At 43.0% G+C, this 24,455-nt stretch overlaps 1 protein-coding gene across 1 annotated transcript; it reads left to right on the top strand.

The window, feature by feature from the left end:
* Positions 1-318: 318 nt before the first annotated feature.
* On the top strand, positions 319-23,767 carry LOC112241599. Its single transcript, XM_042313709.1, has 9 exons — positions 319-648; positions 18,411-18,568; positions 19,205-19,322; positions 20,444-20,689; positions 20,797-21,381; positions 21,538-21,798; positions 21,954-22,105; positions 22,875-22,992; positions 23,124-23,767. The coding sequence occupies exons 1-9, from the start codon at positions 459-461 to the stop codon at positions 23,504-23,506; spliced, it is 2,211 nt and encodes a 736-aa protein (XP_042169643.1). The 5' UTR covers positions 319-458; the 3' UTR covers positions 23,507-23,767.
* The last annotated feature ends 688 nt before the right edge of the window (positions 23,768-24,455 follow it).

Below are 24,455 nucleotides of genomic sequence, written 5' to 3'. Positions count from 1 at the left end.
ACTGAGATGAGAATATGAGGAGTGTATTGACTGAGATGAGAATATGAGGAGTGTATTGACTGAGATGAGAATATGAGGAGTGTATTGACTGAGAAGAGAATATGAGGAGTGTATTGACTGAGAAGTTATTTTGGGTGAGATGTTAGTTCCATTATTTGGTTGACGGTACATTTAGTGCAACATAGTTGGGGGGTCAGGGTGTCATTACAGTGCGTAGCCTGTGACAGGTTGTGAGCAGCAACAAATATGTTGTTACCAAACAGGGTGAGAGGGAGGAGTGAAGAAAGGCAGGGGTGAAGTTAGGGAGGGGAGATAAAACTCAAGTGTTGGACACTGGGAGAGACTGAGCCTGAAGAGAGGGCTGACTGTACCATTAGTAGCTAAGGTATCAACGCAACATCAGCTACGACACTATATATCAGTGCAGAGGAAGTAACATTGTAATTTATCAGGTTTCTATGGACCCTTTATGCACATCTCACCAAGAGGAGGAGAAGACTGTGATCATGAAAGAAGAGAAGGAAACGGAAGACGAGAAGAAACATGAGGAGGATGAGAACGATGATGATGAGGAGTCAGATGAGGAGGAAGATGAAGATGAGAAAGATAATAGCGAGACAACAGTGATAGACGGTGAGGAGGAATCAGATGACAAAGCCAAGGAGACTGAACCCCGGCAGCAGAAGGAGCAGGCCTGGGCCCCCACTACCTACTCCAAGTTTGGTAAAGAGGTGTTTTGCTACGTAGGAGAGGAGATCAGCATCTTTGAGGCCTTGGACTCTTACGGTGCTGTCACCTGGCCAGCGGTGAGTTAGTCTACTATTTAACATGACATTCATAGATAACAATGATAGCGGTGAGTTAGTCTACTATTTAACATGACATTCATAGATAACAATGATAGCGGTGATGGCGATTAGGATGGAAGTAAGGAGGGAGATACCACAGTGGTCTGAAACTTCTGGTTTACAGACCACATCAGGCCTGCAAGTCACATTATTCAGGCTTGCTGTAATTATTATTGTAATCCAGCCAGAAGATCCAACAGTTGGAACCTTTAATCTCCCTCAGCCTGCATAAGAATGACTGCCAGGGTAGGAAAATTCATTCTTCAGACTTCCTAAATCATATGAACTCAAACAGCCGTCTCAGTAACAGGTGCAATAAGTCCAACTTCGAATCAGTTTAGAAAAATGTATGTTATTTATGTTTGTATAGCATAAGATTAATCAATCAATGTATATGCAAAAACACAGGTATTGAAACCAACAATTCTAAAAATCAACCTACAATAGAGCATGCTGGGAAGTATGATAAGGATGGATGTGGTATTAAGTTACTCACTTCGAGAACTTAACAAAGTAGCTCAAATTATTTTCCTTTTGAAGTCCAATGAACTCACAGAATAACGCTGATTAAGTGTGGATGGAGGATGATGATTGGTTAAATGTTTCACAGTGTGGATGGAGGATGATGATTAATGAAGTTCTAACAACTATAATGATGGTTTCTATAGTAACTATGGTTGAAGTTCTAACAACTGTAATGATGGTTTCTATAGTAACTATGATTGAAGTTCTAACAACTGTAATGATGGTTTCTATAGTAACTATGGTTGAAGTTCTAACAACTATAATGATGGTTTCTATAGTAACTATGATTGAAGTTCTAACAACTGTAATGATGGTTTCTATAGTAACTATGGTTGAAGTTCTAACAACTATAATGATGGTTTCTATAGTAACTATGGTTGAAGTTCTAACAACTGCCGCTGGTTGCCTGCAGGCGTTGGCTTTGTGTCACTACCTAGAGACCAACGTTGAGCAGTTGAACCTGGTGGACAAGGCAGTGCTGGAGCTCGGAGCAGGTCCTGGCCTAGTGTCTATTGTAGCCACACTCCTAGGTGAGTCTGGGCATTAAATTTACTCATATTGTACATCTGAGAAGATCGGAGAGGTGTAAGAAATATGGCAACATTTCTACCTAGCCTATCAAGGTGGGGGAGGTCCTATCAAGGTGGAGGAGGTCCTATCAAGGTGGCTAGCAAGGTGGAGGAGGTCCTGTCAAGGTGGCAAGCAAGGTGGAGGAGGTCCTACCAAGGTGGAGGAGGTCAAGGTGGAGGAGGTCCTCACCAAGGTGGCAGGTGGAGGAGGTCCTATCAAGGTGGAGGAGGCCCTATCAAGGTGGAGGAGGCCCTGTGGGTGGAGGTCCAATCAAGATGGAGGAGGTCTATCAAGGTGGCTATCAAGGTGGAGGAGGTCCTATCAAGGTGGAGGAGGTCCTATCAAGGTGGCTAGCAAGGTGGAGGAGGTCCTAGCAAGGTGGAGGAGGTCCTAGGTGGCAAGGTGGAGGAGGTCCTAGCAAGGTGGAGGATCAATGTGGAGGTCCTAGCAAGGTGGAGGAGGTCCAATCAAGATGGAGGAGGTCCTATCAAGGTGGCTATCAAGGTGGAGGAGGTCCTATCAAGGTGGAGGAGGTCCTATCAAGGTGGCTAGCAAGGTGGAGGAGGTCCTAGCAAGGCGGAGGAGCTCCTATCAAGGTGGCTAGGCTAAGGTGGAGGAGGTCTATGGAGCAGGTGGAGGAGGACCTATCAAGGTGGAGGAGGTCCTATCAAGGTGGAGGAGGTCTATCAAGGTGGAGGAGGTAGCAAGGTGGAGGCAAGGTGGAGGAGGTCTATCAAGGTGGAGGAGATCCTAAAGGTGGAGGAGGTCCTATCAAGGTGGAGGAGGTCCTATCAAGGTGGATCCTATCAAGGTGGAGGAGGTCTATCAAGGTGGAGGAGGTTCTAGCAAGGTGGATAGCAAGGTGGAGGAGGTCCTAGCAAGGTGGATAGCAAGGTGGAGGAGGTCTATCAAGGCGGAGGAGGTCCTATCAAGGTGGAGGAGGTCCTAGCTAGGTGGAGGAGGTCCCGGCATTCTATACCACTTACACCTATCCAATCTTTTCAGATCCGCATGAAGTGTCCTCGGCGACTAGACAACTAGTGGCTAGGGGTTGATTTGGTACTGGCCACCTGTATGTCTGTTAGTTGAATAACAGAGTGCTTCCTGTCCCCAGGTGCCTGGGTCACAGCTACAGACCTACCAGAGATCATAGGTAACCTGAGAGCCAACCTGCTCCGTAACACAAGAGGGCGCTGTAGGTACACTCCCCAAGCTGCAGCTCTGTCCTGGGGTCCTGACGTGGAACGCACCTACCCCAGATCTGTCTATCGCTATGACTACTTGCTGGCGGCTGATGTGGTGTATCACCATGACTACCTGGAAGAGCTGCTGTTCACCATGAGATACTTCTGCCGTCCAGGTTGATTGATTGATTGTTTGATTGACTGATTGATTGTTTGATTGATTGACTGATTTGTTGGTTGGTTGATTGATTGATTGGTTGATTGATTGACTGATTGGTTGATGTATTAATTGATTTGTCGAATGGTTGATTGGTTGATTAATTAATTGATTGGTTTATTGATTGGTTGATTGGTTAAATTATTGATTGGTTGATTTGTTAAATTATTGATTAGTTGATTGGTTGGTTGGATAGTTGATTGATTGATTGACTGATTGGTTGATTGAGTTATTGGTTGATTGATTAATTGATTGGTTGATTGACTGATTGGTTGATTGGTTGATTAGTTGATTGGTTGATTAGTTGATTGGTTTATTGATTAGTTGATTGGTTAATTGGTTAAATTATTGATTGGTTTATTGATTGATTGGTTGATTTGTTAAATTATTGATTGGTTGATTGGTTGGTTGGTTGGTTGGTTGGTTGGTTAGTTGGATGAACAGTTGATTCATTGAACAGTTCCCTGAATGTAAGACATGAAAGCCTTAATCAACTCATTTTATTTCCCTTAGGAACCACTCTGATCTGGGCCAACAAGGTCCGCTTTCCCACAGACCTGGTATTCACTGAGGACTTCAAGAACACCTTCAACACCACCCTGCTGGCTGAGATGGGAGAGGTTAAGATCTTCATGGCCACATGCAGAGAGACAGAGGATCACCTTCAACACCACCCTGCTGGCTGAGATGGGAGAGGTTAAGATCTTCATGGCCACATGCAGAGAGACAGAGGATCACCTTCAACACCACCCTGCTGGCTGAGATGGGAGAGGTTTATGCCCATGTGTAAAAGGTAGGGATTAGGGAAGACAAGGGAATAGTTAACATCCTGCAGACTATGCTAAATGTAACCAAGACTTCCTGTCCCTTCTTCCTCTGAGAAATACTTGAAGACAGAAGGCGGCCATCTTGGCTAATGATAATGGACGTTGATGGACTACTGATGTTGTCAGTTGTTGATGTTCGATGTTCTACTTAATACTTACCTGCTATATCTAGTGCTTTATTGTTTACTTAGTTGTTACATGTAGTTTGTATTGATAATATTATTAATGTATGTACTTTGTTGTCTTGTTCCATTCTGTATTCAAATACAATTTGTTATGGATATATAAAGTTTCTAGTTAAAATCTACACATTCACTTTTTTGCTGCCCTAAACATATCAAAACACGTATTACATTGAATTTCTTTCCTACCAATCTACACAACCAACTCCACATCTGCAAAAGTCAAATAAAAATGATAGAAAATGTTCCAAATTAAATAAAAAATGTCTTCACCCCCCCCTGCCCAGAGTCAATGTTTGGTGGAAGCACCTTCGGCAGCCATTACAGCTGTGAATCGTTTTAAATAAGATCCTACCAACTTCACACAACTCTTATGGAAAACAGACGCTCAGTGGCCAGTTTATTAGGTACACCCATCTAGTACTGGGTCGGAACTCCCTTTGCCCCCAGAACAGCCTGCATTCTTCTGGGCATGGATTCTACAAGGTGTGTGGTTCAAAGAACAGAAATTGGACAGCTCTCCGGTAAATAACCATACAGTGACATATTTTTATTGCCGAACAAACGTTTGGGGTATGAGCCCTTCTTCAGCGTGCGAGCCAATGGCGTGCGAGCCAATGGCGTGCGAGCCAATGGTCATCAATGTCACAACAACAAAACCTCACAGACGAGCATCATTCTAAATTCCACGTCAGTATTGGCCCAATCCAGAGATCCCAGCAGAGGAAGCTGTGTGGGGAAACATGACAATCAAATAAAAGACACGTAGACACACAATACAATTACATTATGATGTCATTCCCTGTCATTATGATGTCATTACCGGTCATTATGATGTCATTCCCTGTCATTATGATGTCATTACCGGCCATTATGATGTCATTCCCTGTCATTATGATGTCATTACTGGTCATTATGATGTCATTCCCTGTCATTATGATGTCATTACCGGTCATTATGATGTCATTCCCTGTCATTATGATGTCATTACCGGTCATTGTGATGTCATTGCCGTGATTTTCCATCATGATTATGGCTGTTGAAATGCCTGGCAACAGGTGATTTTTCATCATGGTTGTGAATGGAGCTCCTATGCTCACATATCTTTGTCTTAAGTTGACGTTTGGTCTCACAGTACCCGCAAAGTAAGAGGTTACAGGAACACTTTAATACACAATGTAATATTTACAGTGTTAAATATCACTCACATGTTTCATGTTGTCACTTTAATAAGGTTGGTAGCAACATGTGGACATCTGTTGCAGCTCCAGTCAACTACAAAACCCACAATGCTTTGCTATCTCTCTGGGCTAGCAAACGTACCTTTCACACAATAATACCACGGGTGATGTCAGCACGTGAAGCAGCTAGCTTGCTGTCAAATCTCCTAAACAAACAGAACGATCAATTTAAGGAGTCTACAATCTCACCGGTGTTCAATATGCATATCGTCTGCTTTGCAGTGTGTGTGGGCTCTGACGTTGCTACGGCGACGTCTGCTTTGCAGCTCTGACGTTGCTACGGCGACGTCTGCTTTGCAGTGTGTGTGGGCTCTGACGTTGCTACGGCGACGTCTGCTTTGCAGTGTGTTTGGGCTCTGACGTTGCTACGGCGACGTCTGCTTTGCAGCTCTGACGTTGCTACGGCGACGTCTGCTTTGCAGTGTGTGTGGGCTCTGACGTTGCTACGGCGACGTCTGCTTTGCAGTGTGTGTGGGCTCTGACGTTGCTACGGCGACGTCTGCTTTGCAGTGTGTGTGTGGGCTCTGACGTTGCTACGGCGACGTCTGCTTTGCAGTGTGTGTGTGGGCTCTGACGTTGCTACGGCGACGTCTGCTTTGCAGTGTGTGTGTGGGCTCTGACGTTGCTACGGCGACGTCAGGGCAGAGTGGGGAGAAGAGAAAGTGGCATTGCAATGATGAAATAGTTGGAGGGAAAAACTAAGTTGAATCATTTGGTGTGAGAGAACATCTAAGTGAAATTACAGACCTTGTCATGACGATATAGACCGATGGATGGGTCCTAAACCAGTGTGTCATACTATCTATTGGCTGATTTGGTGATCTGGGCGTCGTTGTTTTAACAGTTCGTTTTCTCCAGCGAAGAGAACCTTATCGTGAAGATGTGGCACAAAACGATTTCCTGATTTCACAGACGGACCACTTCGAAGTTACAATCATGGCGACGATTGTTATGTGACCCACTCATAGAACATAGACTCACCAAATTAATAGGAGTTTCATTCTGGAGTGGGACTATCCCTTTAAGGTCAAGGGAGGCTCAGCTAGCTCCACCCACTTCAGGCAGCTTCCAGAATGTGTCCGTCAGGGATTTGGCCCCGCCCTCATCTGCCCTTTCGACCTCCCCCGAGAAAGATCCATTTAAGACATAACTCATCCATCAATCATCCTGAGACATCTTTAAGACATACCTCATCCTCTCTGTCATCCCTCGTCCTATTTCAGTCTCACTAAGTGGTGAGGTGGGATTCCCGTAGACCTCCTCTTGGCTGGGGGGGATACCCCTCAATCTCCCATTCCATAAAGCTATGCTTCCCACTGAGCTACATTAGTCATTGACCTCACCGTAATGTAGACCGTGGTATTTTGGTGATCCAAACGAACCCGGGAACCAGAGAACTCCCTGTTTTTAATTCGGCCTCATTTATAAGTGTCCCTACAAGGAGACTAAATCAGACTGTTACTAAAAAACCCTGCAAAACATTAAGAACACCTGCTACAGATATACCAGTCAAGCCAACACAGGTCACCACTCAGGTCAGATATTACAGCCACATACACTGAGTGGACAAAACATTAAGAACACCTGCTACAGATATACCAGTCAAGCCAACACAGGTCACCACTCAGGACAGATATTACAGCCACATACACTGAGTGGACAAAACATTAAGAACACCTGCTCTTTCCATGACAGACACTGACCAGTTTAGGTGAAGACAGGAGACAGGTTAAAGAAGACATTATAAGCCTTGAGACAATTAAGACATGGATTGTATTTGTGTTGTTGTGTATGTGTTGTTGTGTATGTGTTGTTGTGTATGTGTTGTTGTGTATGTGTTGTTGTGTATGTGTTGTTGTGTATGTGTTGTTGTGTATGTGTTGTTGTGTATGTGTTGTTGTGTATGTGTTGTTGTGTATGTGTTGTTGTGTATGTGTTGTTGTGTATGTGTTGTGTATGTGTTGTTGTGTATGTGTTGTTGTGTATGTGTTGTTGTGTATGTGTTGTCGTGTATGTGTTGTGTATGTGTTGTTGTGTATGTGTTGTTGTGTATGTGTTGTTGTGTATGTGTTGTTGTGTATGTGTTGTTGTGTATGTGTTGTTGTGTATGTGTTGTCGTGTATGTGTTGTGTATGTGTTGTTGTGTATGTGTTGTTGTGTATGTGTTGTTGTGTATGTGTTGTTGTGAATGTGTTGTTGTGTATGTGTTGTTGTGTATGTGTTATTGTGTATGTGTTGTGTGTATGTGTTGTTGTGTATGTGTTGTTGTGTATGTGTTGTTGTGTATGTGTTGTTGTGTATGTGTTGTTGTGTATGTGTTGTTGTGTATGTGTTGTTGTGTATGTGTTGTTGTATGTGTTGTTGTGTATGTGTTGTTGTGTATGTGTTATTGTGTATGTGTTGTGCATGTGTTGTTGTGTATGTGTTGTGTATGTGTTGTTGTGTATGTGTTGTTGTGTATGTGTTGTTGTGTATATGTTATTGTGTATGTGTTATTGTGTATGTGTTGTTGTGTTTGTATGTGTTGTTGTGTATGTGTTGTTGTGTATGTGTTGTTGTGTATGTGTATGTGTATGTGTTGTGTATGTGTTGTTGTGTATGTGTTGTTGTGTTGTGTTGTGTGTATGTGTTATTGTGTATGTGTTATTGTGTATGTGTTGTTGTGTATGTGTTGTTGTGTATGTGTTGTTGTGTATGTGTTGTTGTGTATGTGTTGTTGTGTATGTGTTGTTGTGTATGTGTTGTTGTGAATGTGTTGTGTATGTGTTGTTGTGTATGTGTTATTGTGTATGTGTTATTGTGTATGTGTTGTTGTGTTTGTATGTGTTGTTGTGTATGTGTTGTTGTGTATGTGTTATTGTGTATGTGTTATTGTGTATGTGTTGTTGTGTTTGTATGTGTTGTTGTGTATGTGTTGTTGTGTATGTGTTGTTGTGTATGTGTTGTTGTGTTTGTATGTGTTGTTGTGTATGTGTTGTTGTGTATGTGTTGTTGTGTATGTGTTGTTGTGTAAGTGTTGTTGTGTATGTGTTGTTGTGTATGTGTTGTTGTGTTTGTATGTGTTGTTTGTTGTGTATGTGTTGTTGTGTATGTGTTGTTGTGTATGTGTTGTTGTGTATGTGTTGTTGTGTATGTGTTGTTGTGTATGTGTTGTTGTGTATGTGTTGTTGTGTATGTGTTGTATGTGTTGTGTATGTGTTGTTGTGTATGTGTTGTGTATGTGTTGTTGTGTATGTGTTGTTGTGTATGTGTTGTTATGTATGTGTTGTCGTGTATGTGTTGTGTATGTGTTGTTGTGTATGTGTTGTGTATGTGTTGTTGTGTATGTGTTGTTGTGTATGTGTTGTCGTGTATGTGTTGTGTATGTGTTGTTGTGTATGTGTTGTGTATGTGTTGTTGTGTATGTGTTGTGTATGTGTTGTTGTGTATGTGTTGTTGTGTATGTGTTGTTGTGTATGTGTTGTTGTGTATGTGTTGTTGTGTATGTGTTGTTGTGTATGTGTTGTTGTGTATGTGTTATTGTGTATGTGTTGTTGTGTATGTGTTGTTGTGTATGTGTTGTTGTGTATGTGTTATTGTGTATGTGTTATTGTGTATGTGTTGTTGTGTATGTGTTGTTGTGTATGTGCTGTTGTGTTTGTATGTGTTGTTGTGTATGTGTTGTTGTGTATGTGTTGTTGTGTATGTGTTGTGTATGTGTTGTGTATGTGTTGTTGTGTATGTGTTGTTGTGTATGTGTTGTTGTGTATGTGTTATTGTGTATGTGTTGTTGTGTTTGTATGTGTTGTTGTGTTTGTATGTGTTGTGTATGTGTTGTTGTGTATGTGTTGTTGTGTATGTGTTGTTGTGTATGTGTTGTTGTGTATGTGTTGTTGTGAATGTGTTGTGTATGTGTTGTTGTGTATGTGTTATTGTGTATGTGTTATTGTGTATGTGTTGTTGTGTTTGTATGTGTTGTTGTGTATGTGTTGTTGTGTATGTGTTATTGTGTATGTGTTATTGTGTATGTGTTGTTGTGTTTGTATGTGTTGTTGTGTATGTGTTGTTGTGTATGTGTTGTTGTGTATGTGTTGTTGTGTTTGTATGTGTTGTTGTGTATGTGTTGTTGTGTATGTGTTGTTGTGTATGTGTGTTGTTGTGTATGTGTTGTTGTGTATGTGTTGTGTATGTGTTGTGTGTGTGTTGTTGTGTATGTGTTGTTGTGTATGTGTTGTTGTGTATGTGTTGTATGTGTTGTGTATGTGTTGTTGTGTATGTGTTGTGTATGTGTTGTTGTGTATGTGTTGTTGTGTATGTGTTGTTGTGTATGTGTTGTCGTGTATGTGTTGTGTATGTGTTGTTGTGTATGTGTTGTGTATGTGTTGTTGTGTATGTGTTATTGTATATGTGTTGTGTATGTGTTGTTGTGTATGTGTTGTTGTGTATGTGTTATTGTGTATGTGCTGTTGTGAATGTGCTGTTGTGTATGTGTTGTGTATGTGTTGTTGTGTATGTGTTGTTGTGTATGTGTTGTTGTGTATGTGTTGTGTATGTGTTGTTGTGTATGTGTTGTTGTGTATGTGTTATTGTGTATGTGTTATTGTGTATGTGTTGTTGTGTATGTGTTGTTGTGTATGTGTTATTGTGTATGTGTTGTTGTGAATGTGTTGTTGTGTGTGTTATGGTAGTAGGTGTAACGGTTTTCTAGTGGTGATGAAGGAGAGTCGGACCAAACTGCAGCGTGTCGATTTCGATCCATGTTTAATACAACAAAGAAACACGAACTTACAAAAAACAATAAACGAAACCGAAACAGCCTATCTGGTGCAAACTAACAGAGAGTACACATAGGACACTAAGGACAATCACTCACGACAAACTCAAAGAATATGGCTGCCTAAATATGGTTCCCAATCAGAGACAACGATAAACACCTGCCTCTGATTGAGAACCACTCCAGACAGCCATAGACTTTGCTAGATAACCCACTAAGCTACAATCCCAATACCACCACCAAAACCCCAAGACAAACACACCACAATTACAAAACCCCATGCCACACCCTGGCCTGACCAAATACATAAAGATAAACACAAAATACTTTGACCAGGGCGTGACAGTAGGTGCCAGGGACAGCAGTTTGTGTGTGTCAAGAACTGCAACGCTGCTGGGTTTTTCACGCTCAACAGTTTCCAATGTGTACCAATAATAGTTTCCCACCCAAAGGACATCCAGCCAACTGGACACAACTGTTGGAAGCCTTGCAGTCAACAGGGACGCTGTGGAACGCTTTCCACACCTTGTAGAGTCCATGGCCCTGATGAGGCTGTTCTGAGGGCAAAAGGAGGGTGGGAGGAACAACTCAATATTAGGAAGGTGTTCCTCCGGGTTTATAAGGTCTGAAATTATTGGCACCCTTTGAGATGAGCAAAAAAGACTGTATAAAATAAAATTACAAATACTGAGCTATATCGAATGCAACAAAAAAAATGGGGAAATTCTATTTACATTCTACGTTGCTAAGTTCATCTCAGTTTAAGGGACTGTATTGTGGCCTTCCATGGCTTCCTGCGCCACTGGGGTAAAACAATGAGGTAAAACAATGAGGAAAACAATGAGGTAAAACAATGGGGTAAAACAATGAGGTAAAACAATGGGTAAAACAATGAGGTAAAACAATGAGGTAAAACAATGAGGTAAAACAATAAAACAATGAAAACAATGAGGTAAAACAATGAGGTAAAACAATGAGGAGGTAAAACAATGAGGTAAAACAATGAGGTAAAACAATGAGGTAAAACAATGAGGTAAAACAATGAGGTAAAACAAAAAACAATGAGGTAAAACAATGAGGTAAAACAATGAGGTAAAACAATGGGTAAAACAATAAAACAGTGAGGTAAAACAATGAAAACAATGGGGTAAAACAATGGGGTAAAACAATGAGGTAAAACAATGAGGTAAAACAATGAGGTAAAACAATGAGGTAAAACAATGAGGTAAAACAATGAGGTAAAACAATGAGGTAAAACAATGAGGTAAAACAATGAGGTAAAACAATGAGGTAAAACAATGAGGTAAAACAATGGGGTAAAACAATGGGGTAAAACAATGAGGTAAAACGTATGTCAAATCCCTTCGCCACCATCAACATGGGAAAACACCAATAGCTCACAACCAAAAAGAGACATATTATGATGTCATTACCTGGTTGTTGACCATAAAATCAAACAGGAAATGGGTACAACATTTTTTAGAATAATTAAATATACCACTTAGGGAAACAATTAATATGTTTAAAACCCCTCAGAACAGTGGTAAACCTGCCTGGTATTGGTACTTTTTAAACCCCTCAGAACAGTGGTAAACCTGCCTGGTATTGGTACTTTTTAAACCCCTCAGAACAGTGGTAAACCTGCCTGGTATTGGTACTTTTTAAACCCCTCAGAACAGTGGTAAACCTGCCTGGTATTGGTACTTTTAAACCCCTCAGAACAGTGGTAAACCTGCCTGGTATTGGTACTTTTTAAACCCCTCAGAACAGTGGTAAACCTGCCTGGTATTGGTACTTTTTAAACCCCTCAGAACAGTGGTAAACCTGCCTGGTATTGGTACTTTTTAAACCCCTCAGAACAGTGGTAAACCTGCCTGGTATTGGTACTTTTTAAACCCCTCAGAACAGTGGTAAACCTGCCTGGTATTGGACGCATGTGTATCTTGTCCCCACAGTAAGGAAGATGGTTCTGGAAGGGCCATCTTCACCATGCCTCCAAATCAACAATTGAACAACTCCTCTGTGTCAAAAGGCTCTTCATTGAAAACAACCGACTACTGTAAAGATCCACACACACATCGAACCTGGGTTTTGCTTTTTAAAAGAATGATGCATATGCCTGAGAATTTTTAAACCCCAGAACCTACTGTAGAATATGGTGCTGGATCTTTGATGTTATGGGGCTGTTCTGCTTCCGCTGGTCCTGTGGCTCCGGATGGTTTCCGCTGGTCCTGGGGCTTGGATGCTCCTCTGGTCCTGGGGCTCTTCTTCCGCTGGTCCTGGTGCTCCGGATGCTTCCAATGGCTGGTCCTGGGGCTCCGGATGCTTCCACTGGTCCTGGGTGCTGGATCTTCCGCTGGTCCTGGGGCTCCGGATGCTTCCGCTGGTCCTGGGGCTCCGGATGCTTCCGCTGGTCCTGGGGCTCCGGATGCTTCCGCTGGTCCTGGGGCTCCGGATGCTTCCGCTGGTCCTGGGGCTCCGGATGCTTCCGCTGGTCCTGGGGCTCCGGATGCTTCCACTGGTCCTGGGGCTCCGGATGCTTCCGCTGGTCCTGGGGCTCCGGATGCTTCCGCTGGTCCTGGGGCCCTGGATGCTTCCGCTGGTCCTGGGGCTCCGGATGCTTCCGCTGGTCCTGGGGCTCCGGATGCTTCCGCTGGTCCTGGGGCTCCGGATGCTTCTGCTGGTCCTGGGGCTCCGGATGCTTCCGCTGGTCCTGGGGCCCTGGATGCTTCCGCTGGTCCTGGGGCTCCGGATGCTTCTGCTGGTCCTGGGGCTCCGGATGCTTCCGCTGGTCCTGGGGCCCTGGATGCTTCCGCTGGTCCTGGGGCCCCGGATGCTTCCGCTGGTCCTGGGGCTCCGGATGCTTCTGCTGGTCCTGGGGCTCCGGATGCTTCCGCTGGTCCTGGGGCTCCGGATGCTTCCGCTGGTCCTGGGGCTCCGGATGCTTCCGCTGGTCCTGGGGCTCCGGATGCTTCCGCTGGTCCTGGGGCTCCGGTTGCTTCCGCTGGTCCTTTTTTTTACCCCCTTTTTCTCCCCAATTTCGTGGTGTCCAATTGTTAGAAGTTACTATCTTGTCTCATCGCTACAACTCCCTTACGGAGCAGCACCAGAATTAAAAACACGTCTTACCTTTTTGTAGTTAATAAATTCAACGTAATAACTTGGCCAATTGTATCCTTAACTGGCTCTGTAAAAGTGAATCCATTCTTCTGTAGCTAATAAAAACATCTCTCTCCCTATCTTCTGAATCATCATTATAATGTCAGGACCGTAGCCTATGCTTTGGAGGGGAGGGGCAGGTAGCCTAAACATGTTCCAATGCTTTGAAAATAACGATTCTGTTCCGGAACAGTATGGATAACTTTCGTTCCATGTTCCGTTTCTGTTCCTTGAAAATGTTCATTATTTTCCTTTTTTTTTTTTTGGTTCTGTTCCCTTGAACCAGTTTCAACCCCTGATTTTGACACCAATCTTTTTGTATTACTTCAGGGATTCTTGAAAGACGGGACAATCAACAAAACAAAAATCACAAATATTGTTCTTAATATTAACAACATTTGATAAATTGTGTATTTTGATAAACCAAAGTATCAGCTATCACTGTCACACATGTAAAGGAACCGCCTTCTAATTTTACAAAAATATCATCAAACAGCAATCTAAGGGACAGTTCGAAATATATTGGGGGAGGGGGTGTCATAAATGTTTTTTTGCCCCCTCCCCCAACGTAAAACATATTTTCACACACCCCTCTCATGGAAAAAAACATTATGTTCTCGACCACAAATAACAATAACTGTAGCAACCCTGTGTTTATAAACGTGGATATCGACTTTGACCACGTTCAATACCCGGTGTTGCGGGCCAGAAGATTGAGAGTTCACCGACCACCACGGACAAGCTAACTTTCCCTGCCTGTTTTCATCAGACCTAAACCCCGATCAGAGCTGGCTGAAGACAATGATCAGCTAAGTGGAAATCCGATTGTCAACCGTTTTAATGCACCACAACCAAAAGCAAAGCATAGCGACATTGGGCGCTCCAACGTCATGGTTTATGTTTTCAACACCACAATCTGGATGAACGTGGGCAGGAAGCCTACAGGAGACTATTGAAGGAGTCTAATCAGATTAAAACATTGTGACTCGTTGTGTCTACGCCACACGTAAAACGTAATACATTTCATTTTAGCCAATCGCAGGGCCTGAAACAAACTTTTTGGTCCAACAGCCACTGTGGCAGGCAGATGAAAAAAAATCGACCAGCCACTCAGATTGTTGACCAGCCTAAATATTTTTCTGACATAATTACACCAAAAAACGGATGAGCATGCTTTGTAATGTTTCTAAAACAATAAATGTATTACTAGTAAGAAGTAATGTGGTATATTGCCCAAATCTATTTTTTTTTTTGTGATTTGAAAAACATCACAGATCAGACAAAATGTTGAGCTGCCCCTTTAAGGACGGGAGGTTACCGTGGTAATATGCCTGACTAATAGCTGACTTATCTTTGCTCGCAGTTGAAACAAACTGAAACATTGAAAAACAACCTGGCTTGTGAACAAAGTCAAGATAAACACTTTCAAATAAATTAGAGCAACGTTTCTGCCTGTGGCAGCGCTTCTATAAAAAATCTGTCTTTCAGCACTTCACTCACAGCTGCTCACAGCTGCTCATAGTCCACAAACCAGGCAGTGTTGCTGCAAGAGGAGGGCTATAGGTTTCCTAATTCTTTGTTTGCGATTACCAGCTATGAAAAAAAAATGGCAGAAATCATTTGAAAACGGCTACAGCACAGTTTATTTTTTGCCATAAATGTGCTCATACTTGACTTATAACTTTATTTTAATTTGCAAATGCGAGTGGAATGCTGGCACTGTGTAGCCCTGACCCTTGACCCCTGACCACCCGCCAATGTGACTGATGAAGTAAACATATTTACCCGCCATTGCCAAAATCTACCCACATTTGGCTGGTGGCTGGTGTTAATTTCAGCCCCTGTCCTCAGTTGCTTCATGACTCTAAAACCTAATTAAAATAAACATATTTGAACCAAAATTCATATCCTATTTTAGTATATCAGGTAGATGAAGTTGACAGTTTACAGTGATTTAGATATTGTTTGTTTAAATCTAAAATGTGTTTGTGTGTGTTTCAGATGGTTCCATCTCTAAATATAGAGTCGGGTTGGTGTGATGAAGGATTCTGACTCTCATAGTCTTAAAACCTCGACTCTGAGACGACCCAGCAGGATTCTGACTCTCATAGTCTTAAAACCTCGACTCTGAGACGACCCAGGAGGATTCTGATCAGTCTTAAACCTCGACTCTGAGACGACCCAGGAGGATTCAGATACAGTCTTAAAACCTTGACTCTGAGACGACCCAGGAGGATTCTGATCAGTCTTAAAATCTCGACTCTGAGACGACCCAGGAGGATTCTGATCAGTCTTAAAACCTCTACTCTGAGACGACCCAGGAGGATTCTGATCAGTCTTAACACCTTGACTCTGAGACGACCCAGGAGGATTCTGATCAGTCTTAAAACCTCGACTCTGAGACGACCCAGCAGGATTCTGATCAGTCTTAAAACCTCGACTCTGAGACGACCCAGGAGGATTCAGATAAAGTCTTAAAACCTCGACTCTGAGACGACCCAGGAGGATTCAGATAAAGTCTTAAATCCTCGACTCTGAGACGACACAGTAGGACCTCGACTCTGAGAACCCAGGAGGATTCTGATCTCTAAAACCTCGACTCTGAGACGACCCAGGAGGATTCTGATCAGTCTTAAAACCTCGACTCTGAGACGACCCAGGAGGATTCTGACTCTCATAGTCTTAAAACCTCGACTCTGAGACGACCCAGGAGGATTCTGACTCTGAGACAGTCTTAAAACCTTGACTCTGAGACCCAGGAGGATTCTGATCAGAGGATTCTGATCAGTCTTAAAACCTCAACTCTGAGACCCAGGAGGATTTCTGATCAGTCTTAAAACCTCGACTCTGAGACGACCCAGGAGGATTCTGATCAGTCTTAAAACCTCGACTCTGAGACGACCCAGGAGGATTCAGATAAAAAACCTTGACTCTGAGACGACCCAGGAGGATTCTGATCAGTCTTAAAACCTCGACTCTGAGACGACCCAGGAGGATTCTGATCAGTCTTAAAACCTCGACTCTGAGACCCAGAGGATTCCCAGGAGGATTCTGATCAGTCTTAAAACCTCGACTCTGAGACGACCCAGCAGGATTCTGATCAGTCTTAAAACCTCGACTCTGAGATGACCCAGGAGGATTCTGACTCTCATAGTCTTAAAACCTCAACTCTGAGACGACCCAGCAGGATTCTGACTCTCATAGTCTTAAAACCTCGACTCTGAGACGACCCAGGAGGATTCTGATCAGTCTTAAAACCTTGACTCTGAGACGACCCAGGAGGATTCAGATACAGTCTTAAAACCTTGACTCTGAGACGACCCAGGAGGATTCTGATCAGTCTTAAAACCTCGACTCTGAGACGACCCAGGAGGATTCTGATCAGTCTTAAAACCTCGACTCTGAGACGACCCAGGAGGATTCAGATAACGTCTTAAAACCTTGACTCTGAGACGACCCAGGAGGATTCTAATCAGTCTTAAAACCTCGACTCTGAGACGACCCAGGAGGATTCTGATCAGTCTTAAAACCTCAACTCTGAGACGACCCAGGAGGATTCTGATCAGTCTTAAAAAACCTCGACTCTGAGACGACCCAGCAGGATTCTGATCAGTCTTAAAACCTTGACTCTGAGATGACTCTTAAAACCTTGACTCTGATGACCCAGGAGGATTCTGACTCTCATAGTCTTAAAACCTCGACTCTGAGACGACCCAGGAGGATTCTGATCAGTCTTAAAACCTCGACTCTGAGACGACCCAGGAGGATTCTGATCAGTCTTAAAACCTCGACTCTGAGACGACCCAGGAGGATTCAGATAAAATCTTAAAACCTCGACTCTGAGACAACCCAGGAGGATTCAGATAAAATCTTAAAACCTTGACTCTGAGACGACCCAGGAGGATTCTGATCAGTCTTAAAACCTCGACTCTGAGACGACCCAGGAGGATTCTGATCAGTCTTAAAACCTCGACTCTGAGACGACCCAGGAGGATTCTGATCAGTCTTAAAACCTCGACTCTGAGACAACCCAGGAGGATTCAGATAAAATCTTAAAACCTTGACTCTGAGACGACCCAGGAGGATTCTGATCAGTCTTAAAACCTCGACTCTGAGACGACCCAGGAGGATTCTGATCAGTCTTAAAACCTCGACTCTGAGACGACCCAGGAGGATTCTGATCAGTCTTAAAACCTCGACTCTGAGACGACCCAGGAGGATTCTGATCAGTCTTAAAACCTCGACTCTGAGACTTCCTAAGATTCAGTTAGAACGATCTTCAACAAGAAGAAGAGAAAAAGACTTCATTAATCATTGATTCGTTAAGTACGAGATGGAACACGAAGACAGAAAGGTGGAGGGTTGACCCCCAAAACCCCACTGACCAAATAAAACCAAGGGCTGCAGTAGGTAGGTGATAGTTTTTGGTTTGATAAAGGGTTTTAAAAGCGGCCATTTCTGCTCTCTCGTCAACTCTGCTTTGAGGCAGTCCATTTGGGGAATGAACGAGGGCTGTGGAAGGGTGTCTAAGGGGGTCAGGATTTCATTACAGTACTTAGCTTTGACAGACTGTTAGCGGGGAAAAATATGTTGTTACCAAACATGGTTCGGGGAGGGGTGAAGTTAGGGAGAGGGGGAGAGAGATAAAAACTCAAGTGTTGGACTTGGGGTTTACAAAGTGTGGGAGAGACTGAGCCTGTAGAGAGTGCTGGCTGTACCATTAGTAGCTAACTTGTCATTTCAAAATCAGTGCAGTTGATGTAAAATAATCGTATTTCAGATTTTTATGGATCCTTTAGGCACAAATCACAAAGATGAGAAGGACACTGCTTTCATTACAGTAGAGGAGGAAGATGAGAAAGATGATAGCGAGACAACAGTGATAGACGGTGAGGAGGAATCAGATGACAAAGCCAAGGAGACTGAACCCCGGCAGCAGAAGGAGCAGGCCTGGGCCCCCACTACCTACTCCAAGTTTGGTAAAGAGGTGTTTTGCTACGTAGGAGAGGAGATCAGCATCTTTGAGGCCTTGGACTCTTACGGTGCTGTCACCTGGCCAGCGGTGAGTTAGTCTACTATTTAACATGACATTCATAGATAACAATGATAGCAGTGAGTTAGTCTACTGATTTAACAATGATAACGGTGAGTGACATTTCATGGATGGATGTAGGATAACGATGAATTAATATGATGGATGATGATTGATGATGGTGATGAGGATGGTGATGATGATTTATGAAGTTCTACCAACTATAATGATGGTTTCTATAGTAACTCATGATGAAGTTCTAACAACTATAATGATGGTTTCAAAAGTAACTATGGATGAAGTTCTAACAACTATAATGATGGTTTCTATAGTAACAATGGTGGAAGTTCTAACAACTATAATGATGGTTTCTATAGTAACTGTGGATGAAGTTCTAACAACTATAATGATGGTTTCTATAGTAACTACGGTTGAAGTTCTAACAACCAAAATTATGGTTTCTATAGTAACTATAGTTGAAGTTATAACAACTATAATGATGGTTTCAAAAGTAACTATGGTTGAAGTTCTAACAACTATAATGATGGTCTCTATAGTAACTATGGATGAAGTTCTAACAACTAAAATGATGGTTTCTATAGTAACTATGGTTGAAGTTATAACAACTATAATGATGGTTTCTATAGTAACTCTGGTTGCCTGCAGGCGTTGGCTCTGTGTCACTACCTAGAGACCAACGTTGAGCAGTTGAACCTGGTGGACAAGGCAGTGCTGGAGCTCGGAGCAGGTCCTGGCCTAGTGTCTATTGTAGCCACACTCCTAGGTGAGTCTGGGCATTAAATTTACTCATATTGTACATCTGAGAAGATCGGAGAGGTGTAAGAAATATGGCAACATTTCTACCTAGCCTATCAAGGTGGCTAGTAAGGTGGAGGAGGTCCTGTCAGGGTGGCTAGTAAGGTGGAGGAGGTCCTATCAAGGTGGCTAGCAAGATGGAGGAGGTCCTATCAAGGTGGCTAGCAAGGTGGAGGAGGCCCTATCAAGGTGGCTAGCAAGGTGGAGGAGGCCCTAGCAAGGTGGAGGAGGTCCTATCAAGGTGGAGGAGGTCCTATCAAGGTGGCTAGCAAGGTGGAGGAGGACCTATCAAGGTGGCTAGCAAGATGGAGGAGGTCCTATCAAGGTGGCTAGCAAGGTGGAGGAGGCCCTAGCAAGGTGGAGGAGGTCCTATCAAGGTGGAGGAGGCCCTATCATGGCAGTTAGGAAGGTGGAGGAGGTCCTAGCAAGGTGGCTAGCAAGGTGGAGGAGGTCCTATCAAGGTGGCTAGCAAGGTGGAGGAGGTCTTATCAAGGTGGCTAGCAAGGTGGAGAGGGTCCTATCATGGCGGTAAGCAAGGTGGAGGAGTTCCTATCAAGGTGGCTAGCAAGGTGGAGGAGGTCCTATCAAGGTGGCTAGCAAGGTGGAGGAGGTCCTATCAAGGTGGCTAGCAAGGTGGAGGAGGTCCTATCAAGGTGGCTAGCAAGGTGGCTAGCAAGGTGGAGGAGGTTCTACCAAGGTGACTAGCAAAGTGGAGGAAGTCCTAGTAAGGTGGCTAGCAAGGTGGAGGAGGTCCTATCAAGGTGGCTAGCAAGGTGGAGGAGGTCCTATCAAGGTGGATTGCAAGGTGGAGGAGGTCCTATCAAGGTGGATTGCAAGGTGGAGGAGGTTATACCAAGGTGGAGGAGGTCCTATCAATGTGGAGGAGGTCCTATCAAGGTGGAGGAGGTCCTATCAATGTGGCTAGCTAGGTGGAGGAGGTCCCGGCATTCTATACCACTTACACCTATCCAACCTTTTCAGATCTGCATGAAGTGTCGTCGGCACTAGACAACTAGTGGCTAGGGGTTGATTTGGTACTGGCCACCTGTGTGTCTGTTAGTTGAATAACAGAGTGCTTCCTGTCCCCAGGTGCCTGGGTCACAGCTACAGACCTACCAGAGATCATAGGTAACCTGAGAGCCAACCTGCTCCGTAACACAAGAGGGCGCTGTAGGAACACTCCCCAAGCTGCAGCTCTGTCCTGGGGTCCTGACGTGGAACGCATCTACCCCAGATCTGTCTATCGCTATGACTACGTGCTGGCGGCTGACGTGGTGTATCACCATGACTACCTGGAAGAGCTGCTGTTCACCATGAGATACTTCTGCCGTCCAGGTTGATTGATTGATTGATTGTTGATTGGTTGATTGAACTGTTTAAAGAATCCCAGAATATAACACATGAAAGCATTAAATTACGCTTATTTCTAATGTGGTCCTCAGGAACCACTCTGATCTGGGCCAACAAGGTCCGCCTCAAGACAGACCTGAGCTTCACAGAGAACTTCAAGAACACGTTCAACACCACCCTGCTGGCTGAGATTGGAGAGGTAAACATATTAATGGGCACGTGTCGAGAAACAGAGGAGAAACCAGAGCTAGACCCAGGAAAACAACAGGAAGAGGAGGAGGAACCAGAGCTGGACCCAGGAAAACAACAGGAAGAGGAGGAGGAGCCAGAGCTGGACCCAGAAAAACAACAGGAAGAGGAGAAGGAACCAGAGCTGGACTCAGGAAAACTACAGGAAGAGGAGGAACCACAGCTGGACCCAGGAAAACAACAGGAAGAGGAGGAGGAAGAACATGTCTGTTTACAGGTGGAGGAAAATGGTTTAGAGGAAAAGGAGGAAGAGTTTGAAGCAGATCAAACAACTGAGAATGAGGAAGAAGAGACGCAGAAGGAGGGACTGAAAGAGGGGAACAAGGACAGAGAAAACCAGGTAGACTCTCAGGATTGCAGAGACGACGAAGAGCAGCAGAATTCTGCTGGCTCACGTTCTACCTCCGAATCAGAGCTTGAGGGTCTTGGTGAGCATTCAACCTAATGTAAATATAAGTTCTAAAAGGCCAGGAGCTGATCTCATTGTGTTGTTGAATTAGTTTAGTTTATTAAGATCCCTACTGCACATGCAGCAGCTACTCTTCATGGATTGACTTGTGGTCTTCTTTGTGTTTCTTGTGCAGAGGAGGCAGACACTCAGGACTCAAATGTCCAACGGGAGGAGAGACCAGTCTGGGTCGAACAGTTTGTTGTGGAGGCAGATAAAAGGTCAGAGGAACAAGACAACAGTTTGGAGGAGGAGGAGGAAGCTGATGCAGTTGATGGCAGTAGCCAAGCTTGGGAGAAACAGATGTTGGAACATAGTGATGAAGGATATGGGGATGATGATGATGCAGAAAACACTAACTCCCGCTGTAGCACCGCGACTGACGAAGACATTATCGGTGAGTCATTGACATCATTTTTTAATGCCTAGATACTCAGACTCAATTATTCAACAACACAAGTCTACCATTGACAGTACACACCCAGGAAATAGAAATGGTATGATCCATCCCCATTAGAATGTGAATGAGTGGTTTGTTCCATTCCTGTGTAGAGGAGCTGGACACCAAGGATACAGGAGATGCCCAGCTGGATAATACCCACGTCCCCTGGATACGACTGGACAGAGAGGTCTACTTCTATGCTGGGCACAAAATCAACATCGTCGAGGCAATGGACTCCCATGGCGGAGTGATATGGCCAGCAGTGAGTACAGTTCTACACTACATTTGGCATTGTCGGCAGGATAAATCACTACATTTGAAGTAGTCGGCAGGATGAATCACTACATTTGGCATTGTCGGCAGGATGAGTCACTACATTTGGCGTTGTCAGGAGGATAAATCACTACATTTGGCGTTGTCGGCAGGATAAATCACTACATTTGGCGTTGTCGGCAGGATAAATCACTACATTTGGCGTTGTCAGCAGGATAAATCACTACATTTGGCGTTGTCAGCAGGATAAATCACTACATTTGGCGTTGTCGGCAGGATAAATCACTACATTTGGCGTTGTCAGCAGGATAAATCACTACATTTGGCGTTGTCAGCAGGATAAATCACTACATTTGGCGTTGTCAGCAGGATAAATCACTACATTTGGCGTTGTCGGCAGGATAAATTACTACATTTGGCGTTGTCGGCAGGATAAATCACTACATTTGGCGTTGTCAGCAGGATAAATCACTACATTTGGCGTTGTCGGCAGGATGAATCACTACATTTGGCGTTGTCGGCAGGATAAATCACTACATTTGGCGTTGTCAGCAGGATAAATCAATGCACCAAACACTCACATGGAACAACAGGTGTCTTCTGGCCTTCCTGTTCAGATTGCTCTTCCAGGGAAACAGACAAATGGACTACTGCCACCTAGTGGTGGACTTCTATAAAGGTCCTACCTGCAACACGTGATGGACCACTAGGTGGTGATAGGCTACACGTAGTAATATAATATATTTGCTCCCCTGCAGGCATTGGCTCTATGTAACTACCTGGAGACCAATACTGATGTGATAGATCTGAAAGGAAAGCAGGTTTTGGAACTGGGATCAGGGACAGGATTAGTGTCTATCGTCGCCAGTCTACTGGGTAAGTCTTACTGATTACCTTTGAGTTTTAGACTCTAATCCCATCAGCTGCTGTATCTGGTGATAACTGACTACAAAAGACATCTTTCTTCTTCTTCTTCTTAAGAAGCTCCTTATGTAATGTGTCCCCAGGTGCCCAGGTGACGGCCACCGACCTCCCAGACGTCCTTAGCAATCTGAGATACAACTTGCTCCGAAACACCAGAGGGCGCTCTAAATATACACCTGAGGTGACAGCTCTGTCCTGGGGTTCTGAGGTGGAACGCACTTACCCACGATCCGTGTATCGCTATGACTACGTGCTGGCGGCTGACGTGGTGTATCACCACGACTTAGAGGAGCTGTTGGTTACCATGAAATACTTCTGTCGTCCAGGAAACACTCTGATCTGGGCCAACAAGGTCCGCCTCAAGACAAACCTGGTATTCACTGAAGACTTCAAGAACACATTCAACACCACCCTGCTGGCTGAGATGGGAGAGGTTAAGATCTTCAAGGCCACGTGTAAAAGGTAGGAATTATGGAAAGAAGGATGAGGAACTACTGTCGACATCCTGCCGACTGTAACCAAGACTCTTTTCTTCTTCCTCTGAGAAATGCTTGAAGACAGAAGGCGGCCATCTTGGCTAATGATAATGGACGTTGATGGACTACTGATGTTGTTGTTGATGTTTGTTCTACTTTCAAATTATCTACTATATATAGTGCTTTATTGTTTACTTTGTTTTTACACACGTACTTAGATAGTTGATATTAATATTAAAATGTATGCACTTTTCTGTCTTGTTTCAGTTTGTATGGTCAAATAATAATACCAATAATAATAATAATACCAATAATAATAATAATTATACCAATAATAATACCAATAATAATACCAATAATAATAATATTAATAATAATACCAATAATAATAATAATACCAATAATAATAATAATAATAATACCAATAATAATAATAATACCAATAATAATAATAATACCAATAATAATAATAATAATAATAATAAAAATAATACCAATAATAATAATAATAATAATAATAATAATAATAATAATACCAATAATAATAATAATAATAATACCAATAATATTAATAATACCAATAATAATAATAATAATAATAATAATAATAATACCAATAATACTAATAATAATAATAATAATAATAATACCAATAGTAATCATAAAATAATACCAATAATAATAATACCAATAATAATAATATTAATAATAATACTAATACCAATAATATTAATAATACCGATAATAATAATACCAATAATACTAATAATAATACCAATAATAATAATACCAATAATAATAATAATAGCAATAATAACAATAATAGCAATAATAATCATAATAATAATACCAATAATAATAATATCAATAATAATACTAATACCAATAATATTAATAATAAAAATAATAATAATACCAATAATACTAATAATAATACCA

Source organism: Oncorhynchus tshawytscha, unplaced genomic scaffold (genome assembly GCF_018296145.1).
Source record: "Oncorhynchus tshawytscha isolate Ot180627B unplaced genomic scaffold, Otsh_v2.0 Un_contig_19422_pilon_pilon, whole genome shotgun sequence".
Lineage (NCBI taxonomy): Eukaryota > Metazoa > Chordata > Actinopteri > Salmoniformes > Salmonidae > Oncorhynchus > Oncorhynchus tshawytscha.
Note: the sequence above shows the minus strand (reverse complement) of the source record. Positions and strands in the feature narration are given on the sequence as shown.

Bases quoted from the DNA above. Each gene is read 5' to 3' on its own strand.
- LOC112241599 (XM_042313709.1), top strand. From the start codon at position 459: ATGGACCCTTTATGCACATCTCACCAAGAGGAGGAGAAGACTGTGATC. The intron at 649-18,410 runs ATGACAAAGCCA...AGGAGGAATCAG, and splicing joins AGACGGTGAGGAGGAATCAG to ATGACAAAGCCAAGGAGACT. The intron at 22,106-22,874 runs GTGAGTACAGTT...GCTCCCCTGCAG, and splicing joins GCGGAGTGATATGGCCAGCA to GCATTGGCTCTATGTAACTA.